Source organism: Blennius ocellaris (genome assembly GCF_963422515.1).
Source record: "Blennius ocellaris genome assembly, chromosome: 19".
NCBI classification, from domain to species: domain Eukaryota; kingdom Metazoa; phylum Chordata; class Actinopteri; order Blenniiformes; family Blenniidae; genus Blennius; species Blennius ocellaris.
In genome coordinates, this window is record NC_137668.1 from 14,681,711 (window position 1) to 14,699,190 (window position 17,480).

At 39.8% G+C, this 17,480-nt stretch overlaps 2 protein-coding genes across 2 annotated transcripts; both read left to right on the forward strand.

Moving 5' to 3' along the window:
- Positions 1 to 2,924: 2,924 nt before the first annotated feature.
- Positions 2,925 to 9,580, forward strand: gars1 (glycyl-tRNA synthetase 1). The gene is made up of 17 exons (XM_080515303.1): positions 2,925 to 2,982; positions 3,364 to 3,465; positions 3,561 to 3,663; positions 4,154 to 4,295; positions 4,375 to 4,463; positions 5,693 to 5,769; positions 5,872 to 6,017; positions 6,094 to 6,243; positions 6,322 to 6,484; positions 6,893 to 7,057; positions 7,160 to 7,274; positions 7,594 to 7,732; positions 7,848 to 7,933; positions 8,023 to 8,132; positions 8,221 to 8,314; positions 8,790 to 8,980; positions 9,064 to 9,580. The coding sequence occupies exons 1-17, from the start codon at positions 2,938 to 2,940 to the stop codon at positions 9,175 to 9,177; spliced, it is 2,031 nt and encodes a 676-aa protein (XP_080371429.1). The 5' UTR covers positions 2,925 to 2,937; the 3' UTR covers positions 9,178 to 9,580.
- A 641-nt stretch (positions 9,581 to 10,221) lies between these two features.
- hhatlb (hedgehog acyltransferase like, b) lies at positions 10,222 to 17,195 on the forward strand. The gene is made up of 12 exons (XM_080514674.1): positions 10,222 to 10,415; positions 12,339 to 12,480; positions 13,653 to 13,720; positions 13,818 to 13,931; positions 14,343 to 14,537; positions 14,629 to 14,838; positions 15,461 to 15,632; positions 15,721 to 15,865; positions 16,051 to 16,086; positions 16,176 to 16,377; positions 16,465 to 16,606; positions 16,686 to 17,195. The coding sequence occupies exons 2-12, from the start codon at positions 12,375 to 12,377 to the stop codon at positions 16,901 to 16,903; spliced, it is 1,608 nt and encodes a 535-aa protein (XP_080370800.1). The 5' UTR covers positions 10,222 to 10,415; positions 12,339 to 12,374; the 3' UTR covers positions 16,904 to 17,195.
- Positions 17,196 to 17,480: the final 285 nt, after the last annotated feature.

The window sequence follows — 17,480 nt, forward strand, 5'->3', positions numbered from 1 at the left end:
TTTGTGACAATATGAAATTGTTTGAGTTTAGGGAACAAATACATTGACATGCTTTGACATGTTTTCTGTTTTTACCAGCTACAGCTTTAATTAAATTGGGAAAAAACAAGGTAGAAGTACTTACTGATGCATTGTTGGAAGAATCACAAAGTTTGAACTGCTGTGGGACGAAAAATCCAGAATTTTCACGGGAGAAATATTGCTCTGTTCACACGGAGGTGGAAGATAACAACTAAAAAAACCCAAGGGGCGAGTGTGTGTGCCTGACTCTCTCAGCCAACAAAGGATGTCATGAAGCCTTGATCTCCTTTGATCTCCAACAAGTTGAAGGGGGCTATCGTCCCTTGATCTCCTCCAACAAGTGGAAAGGTGCTATCGTCCTTTGATCTTCTCCATGAGGTGCCTCTCCCATCTGCATTATATTGCTTTTTTTTTTTTCTTTGTGATTTTGCTGGACAGTGCCAAATCGTGAATAAAAGTCATTGCGCACTATTTCTAAACTTCCTCCATGTTTTGATGTGCTTTTTGTGTCTGTGCTCTTAACACTGTGAGACGAGTTACCTGCAAAAAAATGGCCACCTGAGATAGAAATCTTTACGTCTTGCATCTTTGGCAGCCCCAAGAACTAAAAAACTGTGGAGGGTTCCTTGAAGGCCGGTGTCATCCTCAATCCTTTATTTCATTCTTTCTTTCTTTAAGTAAAAAACAACAACATAAAAGAAAAGTGGTGTTGGTACAATGCAATGATTCTCTAACCTTTTGAGTGACAAAGAGTGGCAGCTGGTGATACATTTTTTAGGTGGAGCTTTTCATTATTATTCAATTTCAGACTATGTTAAACTAATTTAAATACAATGTGTTTATAAAACACATCATAATAATCTTGCCTTTTTTGCATTGAGAGGCCTCCAGTGATTTAAAAAAAGTTATAGTTCTTTTAAAGAGCTAGTGAATAGAGAGCTATTACTAAAACGTTTCTTTTATTAACATACTTACCTACAAATACAAACAGATGCTTCATAAGACCGTTTTAGAAAATGAATGTGTTTTGAGGCTGGTTTAATTGAAATGACTGTTAGCCTAAGTTTAGGAAAAACAAAAGGTATATCGGGTATATTTTCAAACAACACATCAATCCGTCTTTCAAAATATTTTAGAATGCTTTGATAGAAACCTAAATAAAGAATTGTGAAATAAGCAGTGTGCTTTTTTTAAGCTCTTCAGTCAATAAATATGAGCATATCCTAACATTTATAAACAATAACAAACCTGGACACGTCTGCAAAATTGTGTGGTGTTGTTGAGTTTGTTGTTGAGGTTTCTCTCTAACACTAAATAAATATGGCACCTTTTTCCATAATTTAAGTTGTTGTTCTCTTATTTTTCTCAGTGTGTACATTTGGAAAGCCATGTTTGATTCACATATGCATCCAGTGGGGCATCACAATAAATTTAGGCATAATGTGTTAATTCCACAGTAGGAGATATTTTATGTTGTTGTTACCTAACAGTTTTGATGTAAAAAGCCAGCATATATCGGTATCGGTGATATCGGTATCGGAAATTAAGAGTTGGACAATCGGTAGAAAAGCCAATATCGAGCATCCCTAAAATAAAGAATTGTGAAATAAGCAGTGTGCTTTTTTTAAGCTCTTCAGTCATTAATAAATATGAGCATATCCTAACATTTATAAACAATAAGAAACCTGGACATGTCTGCAAAATTATATTGTTATATAAAAATTACCATAATGAAGAAAACTGAACCTGACCTGCAGTTTTTCAGTTATTTATTATTTAATTGTTTAAAAGCAAATAACTGAATCAATATAAATATGTATTCAACTATATACACACATGTATATAAGATGTATTCAAAATGATTATTAAATAAGATTTAATTTAGTTCAAGGACCGCATACAGTCCAGTTTCATCCTGAGTGGACCAGACTAGTAAAATGTTGCTATAATAACCTTTAAATTTATACTTCAAAGTTTTTCTTAGCTGTGGTCACAGTGCATGTAATGAAATTTTATATATTCTTTCAAGATCAAACAGTTAGTACTACCTATTAGTTGCTATTACTCCCTCCTGAAGTAAAAGAGATAAACCATGAAATTGTCAATGTGATTCACACAAATGATTATATATATTCTTTTACCATTTAAGGTTTCTTCAGACACAAATATATGCTTGTGTATTTTAATAATAAGATATCATTGCTCTTACCATTGCAGATTTGTTCTAATATGATGAGCAGTGGCCAATATAGGGATGTCAAAAATGTGTAATTTAAGAAAGACTTGCTATTTTGTTTGGTGATTATGTGATTATGTTTTTCATGAGCAGTTTTGGAGGAGTCACGGATATAATAGTTGAGAGAACAAACTTGATTTGAACTCTTTGGTATTCAATAAAAGAGGAGTTCTACTAAAAGAAAAAAACAAAACAAAGAAGTTCCAATAACTACAGGAGGAGGAGGCAGACTGAACCCACGTAAAAGACACCAGCTGGTAACTGTATGAAAACCAGATAACATTGATGGTGTTATCTGGGTACGATGAGTAAACACAGAGATCACTGAAATGTAGACACATTTTTGTTTGAGCTCCATAATGTAACACCTTGCACAAGATTAGAAACTTTTTTTTGAACTAAATTGTGAATGTTTGGAGCTGAGCCCACGGTGAAGGCAGCATAGACCCTTCAACACATGTTTTTGAGCAGTGGGAGAACTTTTGTCTGAGCTTCCTGGATGATGCAACAAAAAGCTCTTGTTACATACAAGGAGAGTCAGTATGGAACAAAAAAAAAAAGAAAAAAAACAGAAGCACCTCCTATCTTAAGTGAGCCTGAAGAAAAGCTTGTGGAACTTGGACACAGTGAAACCACTGCACACTGAGTCACAGGGGGAAGCAGCACACCGACCTCTCGCCATGGAAGAAGTACTGGCTCCTCTGAGGCAGGCTGTGAAGGACCAGGTGAGCGATTCTGCATCATTCACATTGGAAACACACTGTGTTTCGATCTCAGCCAGCAGGATTTCACTCAAGCATTGAGAAATAAACATTATGTTCTTATCTTAAATCTGGTTTGTTTTCTTCTGATCTACTTTGATCCGCCCTAAAGTTGTAAAACCAGTACCATGGTGTTTATCCTCGTCTCTGTGTGCAGCTGCAGTAAACTGCAATTGAAGTGAAACTTTCAGCAGTTTGGATTTCCAGTTGCCATATACATTTCCTTACATGATAAAACCTCAGGGAGTGGAGATTTAAGATCGAGATGTATAAGGCTGGATTTTCACTTCATAAAAGTGAAATCACTCTTGTTCATAGTGAAGTCAACACATAATCTGTCTGCAGGGGGACTTGGTGCATCAAATGAAGGAGAAATGTGCCTCAGAGCAGGAGCTCAGCAAAGCTGTTGCAGAGCTGAAAGCCCGGAAGAAGATTCTTGAAGCAAAGGTCAGGAATGTATACTATTAAAATAATATAAATATAATTCTGCTTTTTTATTTATTTATTTATTTTTTATTTAAGATTATTTGTTTCCTCCATAGGAATTGTCTTTACAGTCCAAGGATGATACAGTGGACAGAGTAAAGATGGAAGACACCCTGAAGAGGAGATTCTTTTATGATCAGGCCTTTGCAATATATGGAGGTAAATGATTGCCGCCGATCTCCATATATTGAATGTGACAGAAACAGGAAGGAAAACCAAAAGCAATCTGGTGACTGTCACCGAGCTGCAGGCTCAAAAAGAGTAAATATCAAATAACCTAATGCATACAACTCCAGAAAGTTTTGGGAAAGAATTATTGCAAAGGTTGTATATTTACTTCACTTTTCTTTAATTTGGTTTCACTGATATAGAAGCATTTCCAACGTATGCGTCTCATGACATTTTACATTCTAACAAAATCTAGACAAAAGCAACAATGGTACATCAGAAAAGGACTTATTTTCCTTTTCTGTCCAGTATTGTGTGATTTTGTAACAATCAGGCAAACATGCATTGATTTACAAGTAACGTATATTTTTCCTATTTGTTTTTTTTGTTTTTAATTCGGACTTTTCTTTAACAATGTACCTGTCTGCAATAAAAAAAAAAACAAAAACAAAAATGAAAAGTTTTATTTTCTATTCTTCAGGTGTGAGCGGCCTGTACGACTTCGGCCCCGTGGGCTGCGCCCTGAAGAACAACATCCTGCAGGCCTGGCGGCAGCACTTCATCCAGGAGGAGCAGATCCTGGAGATTGACTGCACCATGCTGACACCCGAGCCCGTCCTCAAGTTGGTTGGCCACTGATTTTGGCTCACTAAAACTTAAGTTTGTACAAGATGTGTCCTGAAACCTGCTGCCATCTTCCAGAACATCCGGACATGTGGACAAATTTGCCGATTACATGGTGAAAGATGCCAAGACGGGGGAATGCTACCGTGCAGATCATCTTCTCAAAGGTGATTTCAACCAACAGCTATTACAGCAATTGGAAAATTATTTGGGGTGCCACTTCTCCCTAAGCTTAACTGACACTGATGATGGTGCCTGAGCAGGTTTAAGTAGAAATGTATTCCATACATGCAGGTTTTTACCTGTCTCCAGTGGAATGGTAGGCAGCTGAGAGGCAGGGGAGGGGCTGAGTTCACTTGTCCACAGTGACTGGTTTTTCAAGTGTTGGTTAGTTTGGGTCTATTAGTTGATCAATATGTTATACCCTCCAGGCATTCACAGGATACTTGCTGTGACATCTCTAAAACATACAAAGTTCCTGAACAACTGTGGCACTTCTTGGTGAGACAATAGAGGAAAAGCTCATTTGGTTCTAACCCAACTGATTCACCTCGTGTTCCCCTTTATTGAAAATTATTAACTTTATTGGGGGTAATTGAAAGAGAACGTTAAATTCTTTCTGAATTACAAACCGCTTCCGTCATAAAGACGACTCAATAAGAAAGTGAAAGAGAAAGAAGAGCCAGCAGAAGGTCAGACAGGATATAGAGAGGATAAGAACCAGGGAGGAACAGACTTATTTAACCACGCTGCCCAGTACTACTTGTAATTCCTGGGTTGATAGTCATCTTGTGAATGTTATTTGACAAAACCCATGGCAGATATTTTGGTGTAAGTTGCAATGAGTTGACGTGTGGACCCTTGTATAAATAAGTGGAGGGATTTCCCCTGTATAAGGGAGCATAGGAACAGAAGGAACGGCAGCAAAGTCATATGAAATGAAGAAAATGAAATAAACAAGGCCCCATCTATAAGCAGGAGGAAGAAGAAAAAGTTATTCATCGTCATCCACTTTTTCGCTGAAAATAATGCATTGACAAAATAGGACACAGATATGATTCAATGTCAAATAATACAAAGATCAATGGGGAGGGTGGAGTGGGGGGGGGGGGGGGGGGGTGAAGGACCTCTGACCCACTGCCACTGGCAACGCCCTGACTGACATCTTTGAACATACAACAGTACATATTTTTATCTGTATTTGCTTCTAACATGTTTAAATGAAATGATTATTAAATAAGTTAAAGAAATATTTAGTATTTATATATTTATAATTATATAGTATTTATGGAGAAGAGGTGAGATTTAATAAGTTATACTTCTTCCTTCGGAGTGTATCTACAAGTCTGGCCATTAAACCTGAGCCAACCTAAATGAAGTGTCTGTTTCTTCGCAGCTCACTTAAAAAAGTTGATGTCTGATGAGAAATGCTCAGCTGAGAAAGCAACAGAGATGGAGGATGTCATCACTCAGGTTTGTGCTTCATGAAGGTCCACGTCACACAATCTGCTAACGTCGGAAACACTGACATCTGCTGGTCAAACGCATAATTCAATGGCCTGTCTGTTTTTTCAGATGGATAACTACACTCAGCAAGAGCTGGCTGAACTGTTTGTGAAATACAACGTTAAGTCTCCGTCCACAGGGAACGAGCTCACATCTCCCATCTCCTTCAACCTGATGTTTCAGACGTCCATCGGTCCAGGAGGAAACATGCCTGGGTACTCATTATAACCACGTGCCCCATGTTGACGTAGACGTTCAGTGTATTAAAATGTTATGATTACGGCTTTGCAGTTATCTGAGACCCGAAACGGCTCAGGGGATGTTCCTCAACTTCAAGCGCCTTTTGGAGTTCAACCAGGGGAAGCTGCCTTTCGGTGCCGCGCAGATCGGAAACTCCTTCAGGAACGAAATCTCCCCTCGATCTGGACTCATTCGTGTTCGGTAATACACACTGCCTATTTAAAAGCAGTTTTTTCATATTCTGAATGACTGAATGAACTTGACTCCTCCCGCATGCAGTGAGTTTACCATGGCTGAGATCGAGCACTTTGTGGATCCAAATGAGAAGGTCCATCCCAAGTTCTCCAACGTGGCTGACCTGGAGATATTGCTGTTCTCCTCCAAGGCTCAGACCAGTGGACAGTCTGCACAGCCCATGAGGCTGGGAGATGCTGTGGAACAGGTAGATCCTTTAATACAGATCATTTACTGTTGCTACTTTGTACAATGGCACATGCTTCTGCCTTTATGCAGTTTACATAGTTGTAAGTGCAATATATTAAATATAAAGATAACCAGAATGTATTAAATGGAATGGATTGTGGAATTAATTTGAAATGTATCACTCAAACACGAAAAAAACATTATGAATAAAAAATCTTGTTCCAGTAAGTTTAATTATTTTTTGCTATTTCTGGTTTAAATGGACTAAAATGCTTCTTGTGCAACATGAATAATTAATACATTTATTGACATCACTTGTTTATAATCACATTAGTACCTTCAGTAACAAAAAAAATTTATTTGATTTATTAGTCTGTTTATTATTTATTAGACTGTCTTCACGTCTAATTCCTCATTGCATCGACAGGGCGTGATCAACAACTCTGTGCTGGGCTACTTCATCGGGAGGATTTACTTGTACCTGCTTAAAGTGGGACTCTCCAAAGAAAAAGTGCGCTTTCGGCAGCACATGGAGAACGAGATGGCTCATTATGCGTGCGACTGTTGGGATGCCGAGTCCAAAACCTCCTACGTAAATAGTTTCTTCCTTAATTTCCATTGACGGACATTAACACCTATAACTACAGGATCAAATCTGCCTGTCCCACTCATATATTTCTGTTTCGGTCTTCAGGGCTGGATTGAGATTGTGGGCTGTGCTGATCGGGCCTGTTACGACCTCTCATGTCACTCCAGGGCCACAAAAGTCCCTCTCGTGGCAGAGAAGCCACTGAAAGAGCCCATATCCTGTTCTTTTGTCGGTGGACCTGCAGTGACTTGTTCAGTTCTCAATTTTAAGTTTTATTATGATTGGACAAACATTTTTGCTTCAACATGTTGCATGCTTGAGTTGCTTCAGTTGTGAGTATTGGGCTGCAGGACATTAGCAATTTGAAATATTACATGTTCATTGTATCTATCGCCAGTTGTTTTGCAGTGTCCTATCTAAATGTTACTTGCAAACCTGCTTCTATTTATCTATAGGGCCACCTCTGTCCCCCTCATGAAGATGTATAAATTCCACGTTTGAGTCCTTGTTATTTCACTTAACTCATTCACACAAAACAGTGAATATTGTCCAGTTCGAGCCCAACAAAGGAGCCATCGGCGTGGCCTACAAGAGAGATGCCAAGCTGGCTCTGGAGTATTTGGCCGTCTGTGACGAGTGCTACATCACCGACCAGGAGAAACTTCTCAGTGAAACTGGGTAATCAATGATCTATGCAGCACAAATGTTGAACACATGTTCCATAAATGTCTTCTTTTTTTTTTTTTTTTTTTGCAATGAATGAATTTTTTTTTCTGCTATCTTTTGTTTTTAGGGAGTTCAGCTTCGAAACAGAGGGCAAAACATTCAGACTCACCAAAGACATGGTCAGTGTCAAGAGGTTCCAGAAAACCCTGCACGGTAAGAGACGGCGTCAACCTGCCACTTGAGTTGGACATAATGTTGCTCTTGTGGTGGAAACAAATGTCTCTGTTTTTCTCCCGCCACAGTGGAGGAGATTGTTCCCAATGTAATCGAGCCCTCGTTTGGCATCGGCAGAATCATGTACTCTATCTTCGAGCACTCGTTTCGCATCCGACAGGAGGATGAACAGAGGACGGTGAGAGTCCTTATTAACAGCAGTCAGATCTCGTTAAGGACCACAGTGTTTCTTTGTTTTAATCGAAGGTGGGTCATCTCTTGTCTAGTATTTCAGCTTCCCTGCCACTGTGACTCCATACAAATGTTCGATCTTGCCTTTGAGCCAGAACCCGGAGTTTGGACCCTTTGTCCACCAGTTATGTGAGTATGATCCCGAAATCTCTCAGCATTATACTGATATTAGTTCTGCAGGCAAGTTTAATGTTTTTAAACATTATCTTTATAGCTCCACTGGAGCCAGTAGAGGCTTCTGAAGGTGCAGAGCAGATGTGTTGAATTCTAGAGGGCTGCAGTAATAGATGTGCTTGTAACAAGGGACAAATAAAAATGTCTTTCTAAAGGTAAAAGTACACCTGCAGAGACAACCAGCATTTTCATTTTGCAAGCCGTTACGGAACAGGTTACTGTTACTCAAACTGCACACGCTGTGGTAATAACGTTTATACACCTCAATGAAATTCAAAAGATGTGAGGTGGGATCTTCCTGGAAAAGCCTACAATGTCTCTGTAGTATCGACAGCTTCTATGTCAGGACGTTACAAGCATTTGAACTCTTAGAATGTCACCGATCCTGTGGTTATTGTCTTTACTCTGTCCATCCCTTGTCTCTATTCAGCTGAGGCTATGACCAGAAACGGTACGTCCCACAAGGTGGACGACTCCTCTGGATCCATCGGGAGACGATACGCCAGGTCAGACGAGATCGGAGTGGCCTTTGGCATCACCGTCGACTTCGACACGGTGAACAAGGCTCCTCACACGGCGACTCTGAGAGACCGCGACTCGATGAGGCAAATCAGGGCTGAGGTAGAACGTTCATCTCTTATTGCTTTTAACCAAACCGTGTTGTTTGCTGTTTGAAAAGTGATTCATTATGAATCGTTTTGCAGGTCACCGAGTTGCCCGGGATTGTTCGAGATCTGGCTAACGGCACTTTGACTTGGGCGGATGTGGAGAACAAGTACCCAGTCTTTGAGGGACAGGAGGCCAGCAAGAAGGAGTAACCGGACCAGGACTCCTCGGCGCACAGGGACCACACCCAGAATATGAAAGGGTCTAATTATTTGACATAATGTTTTACATTTCTATGATGCAATATGACTTTAACCAGTTTTGTCATTTGAATATGCATTCCTGAGACTGCCCAATCACATGTGCACATCTTTTAGATACAAGACATGGATGAAGTACAAAAAGTGCACTTAAAAATTCACCTATGCCACATAGAAAGGAAGAAATCCAAACATGCAACAAGCTGCAGAGTTAACGGTCCCCACAGGCCTACTAACCCAAACATCACCTGAGCCACTCTGGTAATAGCCCCCAGGGGAAGTGCAGCAGTTATGCTGTACCGTCACAAACACACACAGTATGCTGAGCTGGTTTCATATATCTTCTCAGTGTTGTCGTCCTTTTGTTGCCTTTTTCCAATAAACAACATACTATACCAATATAAAGAGGGTTCGTGATGCTTTCACAGCTGTCCTGGTATATGAGGATCACCGTATTGTATTTTGTGAGACTGTCACTAGTTGGCACTGCTTGTTGTTTCACAGCTCGTCGCAGAATTTGAGACATGGATGCTTGGCTGCGGTCCAAGATTGCAACAGGCTTAGACCCTCCAAAAACAGACCTGGCAGTCAAGAATATGGAAAGTGTGCGGATCGGAAAGGAGATGTAAAGTCTTTTCTTTCGAAACTTTAAAAGCATGTAAAGTTAAGACAGGTGATGCAATGTAGGCACAAATAAATGTGCTACAGCTTCATGTTATTATAAGAAGCCTTGTTTTACAACAATGACGCATTGATTCATTTATCAAAATACACCTGTTTGGGCAAACACATTGAATAGAGAGATGACAGCAATGAGGTGAGTTCAGGTCCAATAAGAGAGACTGTGAATACCAAGAAAGGAAACCTTGATGACCTCCTAACGTGGTGTGGCTTATAGTCTATTATACTGATTTAGCAGGCCTCCTGTTCCGCCCCCCTCTGTCTCAGTGGTCAAAGTATAAATACATCATGTCACCTTTAACCGGTGGCAGCTCCCTCAGGGAGTCAGAGGGAGTCAGCCCAGCCTGTGGAGCCACAGCAGATGTCAAAGTTTACATTTCCTCTTCAATGTCAATTTCATTAATGTGACATTTTAGCTTGAGTCTATCTTTCTTTTTTTTTTTAATTTTCAAGAAACTGAAAAGATTTTTTTGAGCAACTTCTTCAGGCTCACAACTGCTGCGTTCAAGGTCAGTATCACAACAGGTGCTGCAGGCGCGTGACGGTGTGGCATTTGAACAGCAGGCATCTCTCACTCACATTGTGCAGAGAAAACATGGAGAAACCTTCATTAGGTGTTTAATTCAGCGTGCAAACAGAAAAAAAAGAAGCTTGTCTTTCTGTCTTTGTGATGAAATGCAATCGGTTTGCTGCGTTCAATGTGAATAGAAGGCGCACAAATCCACTGGTGAGAAAATGATGGGATAAAAATAGCAGACAGCTGCACTTTGTTGGTATTTTTACCTCTCTTAATTGTGATCGGACAGTCTGCTGTCCTCTTTTCGTTCTCTCGCAAATAAAATATATGTATCCAATAAGCCAGGCTGAAGAAATCAATTTTTGCTTGTTGGGAGCCAAAATATTTAACGCCTGCATGCATTAAGAGTAAACCAGGCATTATTATTGAGAGTGGTGACAATATTATAAGTTACAATGATTATATTTGAAGGTCTGTAAGGAGCCATGTAACATTTACTTGATGAACATGATTAACTTTAATGCAGCTCCTCTTGTATTTGGATATGGATAATTGAGTTGCATTAGGTTCATATTTCCTCCACCACTCAAAGCAATGTCCACATTTTAAAATAACCTTCAATAAGTAAAACAACTATCGACCTCGACTTAAAGCACTTTTTGAAAATATGCACAGCAGTAAGTTGGATTAATAATCAAAACTGCACACTGATGTAAGTGTCGAACTTATTTTCTTATTGAAGTGTCAGGGTATATAGATCCCTCCACGTTACAGGAAACAATCATGCTAGAAATAGACATCGAATGATCATTTGTGTTTATCAATTATTTTACAATAAGTAAAGAAATCATTAAACATTTATTTTACATCACTAAGAAAAAACAAAAAACAAAGGAATGAATTCACGAAAAAGTTATGCAATAAGCAATGATGACAGTGTGAGGCATTCCGGTATCTTCTGATACTGTACGCGTCGATAGGAGTGGCCCAATTATGTAAATATGTAAAAGTGACAGCGGTTATTTGCTCTTTTGTTTATTTTTCAGTAATGTTGTAAAACCAGCCTTGCAGAGCTCCTGCCTCCTCCCACAACATCACAACTTCATGTTTTGGCTCAGTAACCTCAACATGTATCGGGATCGGCGTGCTTTTAATGTTTTGCCACGATTCAAAATGAAAAGTTTATATCGTATTCTTATATATTTAGGTACACCTGTTGGTAAAGTAAGCCAGTGTGCGCATGCTCAGTGCGCACTCACCTGGCCAGCTCGCTGATTTCGCACCAGACGCACATTTTATAAAGTCTCGAGACGCAGCGACTTTCAGTAATTTACTCGATGTTATGTGAGCGACTGTTGCAAGGCCGCGGACTTAAGGGAGGCTCATACTGTGGGTAGGAGCTGTTCATGAGAGTTTCCTCCATCAAAGGTATGAAATTAATTTATTCACCTGTTTCTGACATTTCACCACGTGTCACACAGTCCAACGTCATGTCGACAGCATTTACGCATATATGTGGATAAGTACATCCTCTTGAAATCCAGTGGGAGTTAAATAGTTAATTGTCACATAGTGTTTGCTTCTTGTCAGTATTTGCAGTATCACAGAAAGTCTTGGTATTTACCTACCATGTTCACATCACAGTTGACTGGACAAGTTAGTAAAAATAAAAGTGTTTTATCCAAACACTGAGAGGATATTGCATTTAAATCGACAATTGCTGGTTCAGGATAATCTATTGATTGGTGCCCAAAATGTCTCCTGCCTTCACTTAAGATTAAAAAAAAAAAAAGTAGGATAAGAATCAGAAAAGAGGATGTGAGGGTGAACAACCGGATTCTCATTGGTTGTTTAGTTGATAAGGGTTTTTTTTTCTCTTCAGGAGTGAATCCTGTGTTGTCTTTTTTTCTTTCAGGAGCCTCCAGAGCTCTTGTCTCCTGTCTGCACCACAATGGGAATCAAAGCTGCTCTTCCCAAGTATGAGCTGTATTTCTACAACGTGGTGCTGTGTCTGGCCATGTCCTGGGCTGCCAGCTGGGTCTTAGAAGTCTCTAGTTGTGAGTATAGGAGAGGCTTCCATCAATACAGAGGACAATAAGATCGTCTAATTTGTTAAACTTTGATTACTTGGTTTAACACCATAGAGGAATTCACTTATTTTGTTTGCAATAAAAGTTCATCATTCATTCCGAGCCTGACCCTTAGAGGATTTTGGGTCGATTTCATTATGGGCATTTTTATTTCACCTCTTTTCACCTTTACTTTGCTTAATGTGAGGTTTTATAGTGATCGACCATGCGCCAAATAGGTTTTGCTGCTTTAAAAATCAATTTCTCTTGATGTAAATAACACATTTTCCATAACTCAGTTTGACAATCTAAACATGAGTTAAAATTCAATCTACTTATAAAAATTGTGCCCTTTTAAATGTTGACAAGAATATAATTTTTACTGTGTAAAGTGTGGGTTTCATTTAATTTATGAATAGATAATAGGCACATTTTAAAAATCGCACATTAACACAATGCAAATCCAAACTTCATCCACACAAACATTTCAGAGAAGCTGTCACCAGCAAATATTTTTACATTTATTAGTCAAATATTAAAACTTTTGATTTGGCTATCAGCCATGAGCAGGTGCATCTCAAAAGATTAGGATCGTTGAGACGTTAATTATTTGGACTGCTGTACTTGTGTCGTATCAATAAAAACAATTCCATGCAGTTATAAATGTTATATTTTGTTGAAAAAAAAATCTGAACTCTACGGGAAATGTCAAATGCTCCCACTATCAACTATTATGGACACAGCCTTATGGCTTTTTATTTATAATTTATTCATCTATTTGAACAAATAAATGTACAGTGAATATTACATTTCCCATTAATGTTCAGGTAAACCCTGTACTGTGATACAAGACAACGTACGGGAGCGGCGGCTCTGTGTGAGGGTGAAGAGTTGCAGCTATTCAGAGTACGTGCAGCAGATCAGATGTCGGTATTAATACCACAGAGCAGGAAGAGAAAATAGGCTCTCTGTTGGGCCCGTATTTATCTCACTGTCTGTGGAACAAAAGGTTCATGTTGGAAAAAATGTTGACGACAAACATAAAATTATCTCAAGTGCAAATATTTGTGTGGACTAAAACAAAATGTGTAAATTTTTGTGTTTATCAATAATGACTACTAGTCACTGTCAGTTAAGATTGAATTCCTCCTGCCTTTCAGCCAATGTCAACAGAAAAACATTCAAGACCAGCGTGAAGCCAGGATGGTACTACTTTGGGAGGAGAATGGTAAGAGTGTTTTAATACTTTTTTTTATTTATTTTTTACTTCTTTTAATCAATAAATGCACAAATGTCTCTTTATTGTTTCTCTCTCTGGTCTGCAGGACACGGCTGACTACGAGTGGATGATGTGGTTTTCCACCTTCAGGGAACACATCCTGTTTGCTCTCTCCGGTCACGTGCTCTTTGCTAAGATCTGCTCCATGCTGGCGCCACAGGTGCTGATTGATTCTGCTCACTGAACGGTTGTGGGAAGAGTAATGGAGTACAGGATGTGAAGGACCGCGCCGATATCCACCGCCATGATTAACGACCCGAGGAAACATTTAGCCACTTTGAAATGAGATTACAGAAACAGTTGGCTCGTCTTGAGTGAATTTATCTCCCGCTGTATTGTGTTGTTATGAATATTTAGTGACATCTGAGATCGTCTTTGTTGGAAGTTTATTTTTACACTGTTGCACAGTAGCTTTATATAACATCGGCCACGCGGCAGATGATGAATGAGACCAGGTGGAAAGACACAAGCTTCATCGCTCCACTGACTTTTAGAGGGATTATAAACACTTTTCTCCTTGCTGCTGGGATGAAATTGTGGCCTGACAGTGCGATTTGCTTCCTCCCCACAGTACTTGTCCCTGGTGTATATGGCGTATGGTCTGCTGGCTGTGTGGACCAGTATGGGCTGGACCTACGTCACCCTCATCCTGTCCCACTGCATCCTCCTCTACAGTATCTCCTTGGTGAAAATCCGCTGGCTTTGCTTTGTCACCGGTCTTTGTACCCTGGCAACATTCAAGTGTGAACCCTTTGTGTCCTGGCAGGTAAACGGCTTCATCAAGCAGCATGAAATTCACCACTTTTCCTTTTCTTAATTCGCTGTCTATTTTTTATTTTTTTGCTTTCCATGTATAGGCAGAATTTGTTGAGGGGGAGTTTGAGCTGCGTCACGTGCTCTTCTACGGAGGTTGCGGCTTTACGATCATGCGCTGCATCAGCTTTGCTCTGGAGAACTGCGACCGGAAGGATGGAAACTACAACATCCTGGAGCTGCTCAAGTACAACTTCTACCTCCCTTTCTTCTATTTCGGGCCCATCATGACCTTTGATAAGTTTTATGTTCAAGTAAGTTCAAATGGATTGTTGTCATTAAAATGCGTTCCTGCCTCCTGTTTTTGTGTTTCAGAGTAGGTTTATATAAGGTAATTTTTTGGATTTTAACTGAAAGAACTGCCACTGTTTAAAATGGAAGAGAAATAATGGCCAACATATCTAAATATTATAGTCATTTTTAATTGACTCAAGATAATTAATACACCAAAACAAATATAATTTTGTGATACATTAGCGCTTAATCTATTCATTGTTTTGAGCATCAGATGGGAAATCACCATTATGCAGGGGCATCTGAAAACATTTATAATACAATGGAAAAGTTTTAATTTCCTATAGTTACCTAATCTATAATACATAAAATATAGCTTTACTACACAAAAACAAGGATTTATTCAGGCTTTCCCCCCCCTATTTTTTTCCCCATCTAACAAGATGCCACAGTTACTATAATCATAATATTAAGTGTCGAAAATGTTTCAGTTCAAATCTTATGAATGTAGGAATAACTGACAAAACAATTTAACTTTTCATTTCAATACATCATTTATTAAAAGATAAACTCATAGTCTGTTTAGTTTAGACTCCGGGGCTCTTTTCTGTCATCAATGCTTGCGCTTGCTGCCCTCTGCAGGTCAACAGGTCTGAGCTGACGAGGAAGGAGAGGGAGATGTGGAACATCAGCCTGCAGGGCGCCATCCACCTCGGAGTCATCGTGGTGGTGGACGTCCTCTTCCACTTCATGTACATCCTCACCATCCCCGGCGACATGAAGCTGCTCAGACACGTCTCGGACTGGGCTCTGGGTGAGCGGCGCTGTCCAGTTAACGGCACTTTTGCCATTTAACGACGACGGTAATTTCTGAACAAGTTAACGAACACATTTCCTTCCAGTGGGACTGGCTTACTTCAACCTGGTGTACGACTGGGTGAAAGCAGCTGTGATGTTCGGAGTCATAAACACCGTGTCCAGACTGGATCACCTCGACCCGCCCAAACCCCCAAAATGCATCACTATGCTTTACATGTTTGCTGAAACGTGAGCAAATTTCGTGCTGCTTTGTAATGTGATTCTCTTGTCAGGAGGGTTTTTTTTAGAAAGTGAAATTGGTGACAAATATTTTTCATCTTGGCTGCTTAGATCCTCAAACCACTACTGTGGGAATATGGCATGAAGTTCTCCTGTTAATGTCATGATTTATTTATTCTTTTAAATGTTTTTAGCCATTTCGACAGAGGGATCAACGACTGGCTGTGCAAGTGAGTGACTCAGAAAAGCCACGGTGTCCAAAACCTGGTTAATTCTTGCCAGACGTGGATGGAGGTGCTAATCTGATATATATCTGCAGGTATGTTTACGATCACCTGGGTGGGAAGCACGACAATGTAGTGGAGGAGCTGGTGGCTTCACTGTGCACCTTTGGCGTCACCATCCTTTGGTTGGGACCCTGTGAGGTGGTCCTGATCTGGGCTTTCTTCAACTGTTTTGGTCTCAACTTTGAGCTTTGGATGTCCAAATTCTTCTCTCTGGAGCCATTTTCCTCATTCGAGGTTTGTTTTACGTGGGCTGCTGTTGCATTTAACGGAAGAGCTTCATGTCGAGAGCCAATTGTTTTGTTGATGATGCTCTAATTACAGGTCTCGATATCTGAAGCAATGTCCCGTCGCATCAGAGCCATTTTCAACACATTTAACTTCTGGAGCATCGTGTTGTACAACATCCTGGCCTTGAACAGTTTGGACTTTGCCAAGTTGGTTGCCAAACGGCTGCTGCTCAAAGGTTGTTTTTTTTTTGCTTAACAATTTGAACACAGTTTAATTACTTATCAACTCTCTAAACAATTAATTTATCTTCCCAGGCTTCCCCATAACGACCATCATCGCCATGTTTGTGACCTACTGTCTGGTTCAAGTGATCAAGGAGCGAGAGAGGAAACAGGCGCTGATCGACGACCCGGATCCTCTTCCTCCCGTCCCGCCCACAAATGGCGCCACCACCAGCCCGCTTGCCTCCACAGCTACCACGGCGGCTGCTTCTCAGCTGGCTTCAGATCCCAGCAAAGAAAAAGCAGAGTAAATATTTATTAGCTTGGGCTTCGTCATAGACTGAAGGATGTAACGGCCGAGTCCAGGTTTTCTAACGTGAATTCTGGGTGGAAAAGCACATTTTCTGTAAATAAATTGAACAGTATTTATACCAAAAGGAAAATACACACCTTAATGCAAAACATTTACTAATGATTAATGTGTTGTGAAGTGAAGCCGTACACTGGTAATGAGAAAAAGAAAATGTGAAAAAAAGTGTGATTTTTCCTCACATCTGTGATCAAGTTGATGCAGAAATAAATTGCAAACATTTATCCAAAATATCTTGTTGAGTGGAGACTTTATGATCTTTCATATGTTTGAATGTGGGTAAAGTTTTTTTTGTTGTTTTTTTTCACTTCATGAGTCGGGGTGCAATCTTGTCATTGACGCTGTGAAATATTTCTGCTGTGTGACATCAGCAGCATGATGCTTTTAACACTTTTAACACTGAGTAATGGACACGTCACACCTCTGGTGAATCTCTGCCTGAACTCTGACAGGGTAAGATATTTAGTGACATGAAAACAATTTGGTACTTGTTATATATGACATTGTTGTGAATTGGT

What these genes read in the sequence shown, in the direction of transcription:
- hhatlb (XM_080514674.1), top strand. Translation starts at nt 12,375, where the DNA reads ATGGGAATCAAAGCTGCTCTTCCCAAGTATGAGCTGTATTTCTACAAC. An exon ending in GCTCCATGCTGGCGCCACAG is followed by an intron (nt 13,932 to 14,342) that starts GTGCTGATTGAT and finishes TCCTCCCCACAG; the next exon opens with TACTTGTCCCTGGTGTATAT. An exon ending in AACCCTTTGTGTCCTGGCAG is followed by an intron (nt 14,538 to 14,628) that starts GTAAACGGCTTC and finishes TTCCATGTATAG; the next exon opens with GCAGAATTTGTTGAGGGGGA.
- gars1 (XM_080515303.1), top strand. Translation starts at nt 2,938, where the DNA reads ATGGAAGAAGTACTGGCTCCTCTGAGGCAGGCTGTGAAGGACCAG. An exon ending in ACACCCGAGCCCGTCCTCAA is followed by an intron (nt 4,296 to 4,374) that starts GTTGGTTGGCCA and finishes GCCATCTTCCAG; the next exon opens with AACATCCGGACATGTGGACA. An exon ending in TCTGGACTCATTCGTGTTCG is followed by an intron (nt 6,244 to 6,321) that starts GTAATACACACT and finishes TCCCGCATGCAG; the next exon opens with TGAGTTTACCATGGCTGAGA.